This window comes from Sinocyclocheilus rhinocerous, unplaced genomic scaffold (genome assembly GCF_001515625.1).
Source record: "Sinocyclocheilus rhinocerous isolate Xijiao unplaced genomic scaffold, SAMN03320098_v1.1 scaffold1085, whole genome shotgun sequence".
NCBI lineage: Eukaryota > Metazoa > Chordata > Actinopteri > Cypriniformes > Cyprinidae > Sinocyclocheilus > Sinocyclocheilus rhinocerous.
The window spans coordinates 621,153-622,300 of record NW_015659401.1 but is presented as its reverse complement, the minus strand read 5'-3'; the positions used below and the strand labels follow the sequence as shown (position 1 = coordinate 622,300).

Genomic DNA, 1,148 nt, shown 5'->3' with positions numbered 1-1,148 from the left:
TACAATGTAAAGGACTGAGTGTACAGCTTGTGTTCCAGTGTAAATTTGCTGTCCCCTCAAAATAGCTCAACACACAGCCATTAATGTCTAAACTGCTGGCCACAAAAGTGAGTACACCCCTAAGTGAAAATGTCCAAATTGGGCCCAAAGTGTCAATATTTTGTGTGGCCACCATTATTTTCCAGCACTGCCTTAACCCTCTTGGGCATGGAGTTCACCAGAGCTTCACAGGTTGCCACTGGAGTCCTCTTCCACTCCTCCATGATGACATCACAGAGCTGGTGGATGTTAGAGACCTTGCACTCCTCCACTTTCCGTTTGAGGATGCCCCACAGATGCTCAATAGGCTTTAGGTCTGGAGACATGCTTGGCCAATCCATCACCATTACCCTCAGCAGTTTGGGGTTGTTATCATGTTGGAATACTGCCCTGCGGCCCAATTTTATTTTATGTAAAGCACTTTGAATTACCATTGTGTATGAAATGTGCTATACAAATAAACTTGCCTTGCCTTGCCTTACTTTACATTGTAGCAAAGTGTCATTTCTTCAGTGTTGTCACATGAAAAGATATAATAAAATATTTACAAAAATGTGAGGGGTGTACTCACTTCTGTGAGATACTGTATATACAGTATATATATATCGACCCTGCTTTGAATCATATTACAATACTCATATATCCTACATATCCTTCAGAGTATATTATCAGAACATCCTGGTTACGTGCTGTTTTGTCACGTGATGGTATTATGTTAATGAATATTTGAAGGGACTGCGTTGTCACAAATAGCAAGCAAATGTTTCATTTTTATGTTCTAGGGATTGAGTTTTATCACTAAATACATTACACATTATAACTAAAACATTTTCTTTCTTACCAAGGAGACAACAGTGCTATTGAAGAGCATGTTTGAGATGGAGAGACTTGATATGTGTTAAACTAAAAAGTATTATTTCACTGTTTGTATTTAGGGCACATAAAAATGCTAGCCATAAAATTAGCCTAGCATTCAATATGGTACAAATTTGAAAAACAAATAATACAATTCTCCTGAGATGTACTAAATGCACTAAACAAACTAGTGTGAGAGTGAAAAGTGTTTTAAGAAATTAGTTACTCAAAAACATCACAATTTATATATTTAT

General features: G+C 36.9%; 1 protein-coding gene across 1 annotated transcript in view; it reads right to left on the bottom strand.

The window, feature by feature from the left end:
* LOC107723789 (N(4)-(beta-N-acetylglucosaminyl)-L-asparaginase-like) overlaps positions 1-365 on the bottom strand; it is a 5,365-nt gene extending 5,000 nt beyond the window's left edge. Inside the window, exon 1 of the mRNA XM_016532493.1 lies at positions 275-365. Coding sequence (XP_016387979.1) covers positions 275-365 — 91 coding nt within the window. The remainder of the gene's footprint in view (positions 1-274) is intronic.
* Positions 366-1,148: the final 783 nt, after the last annotated feature.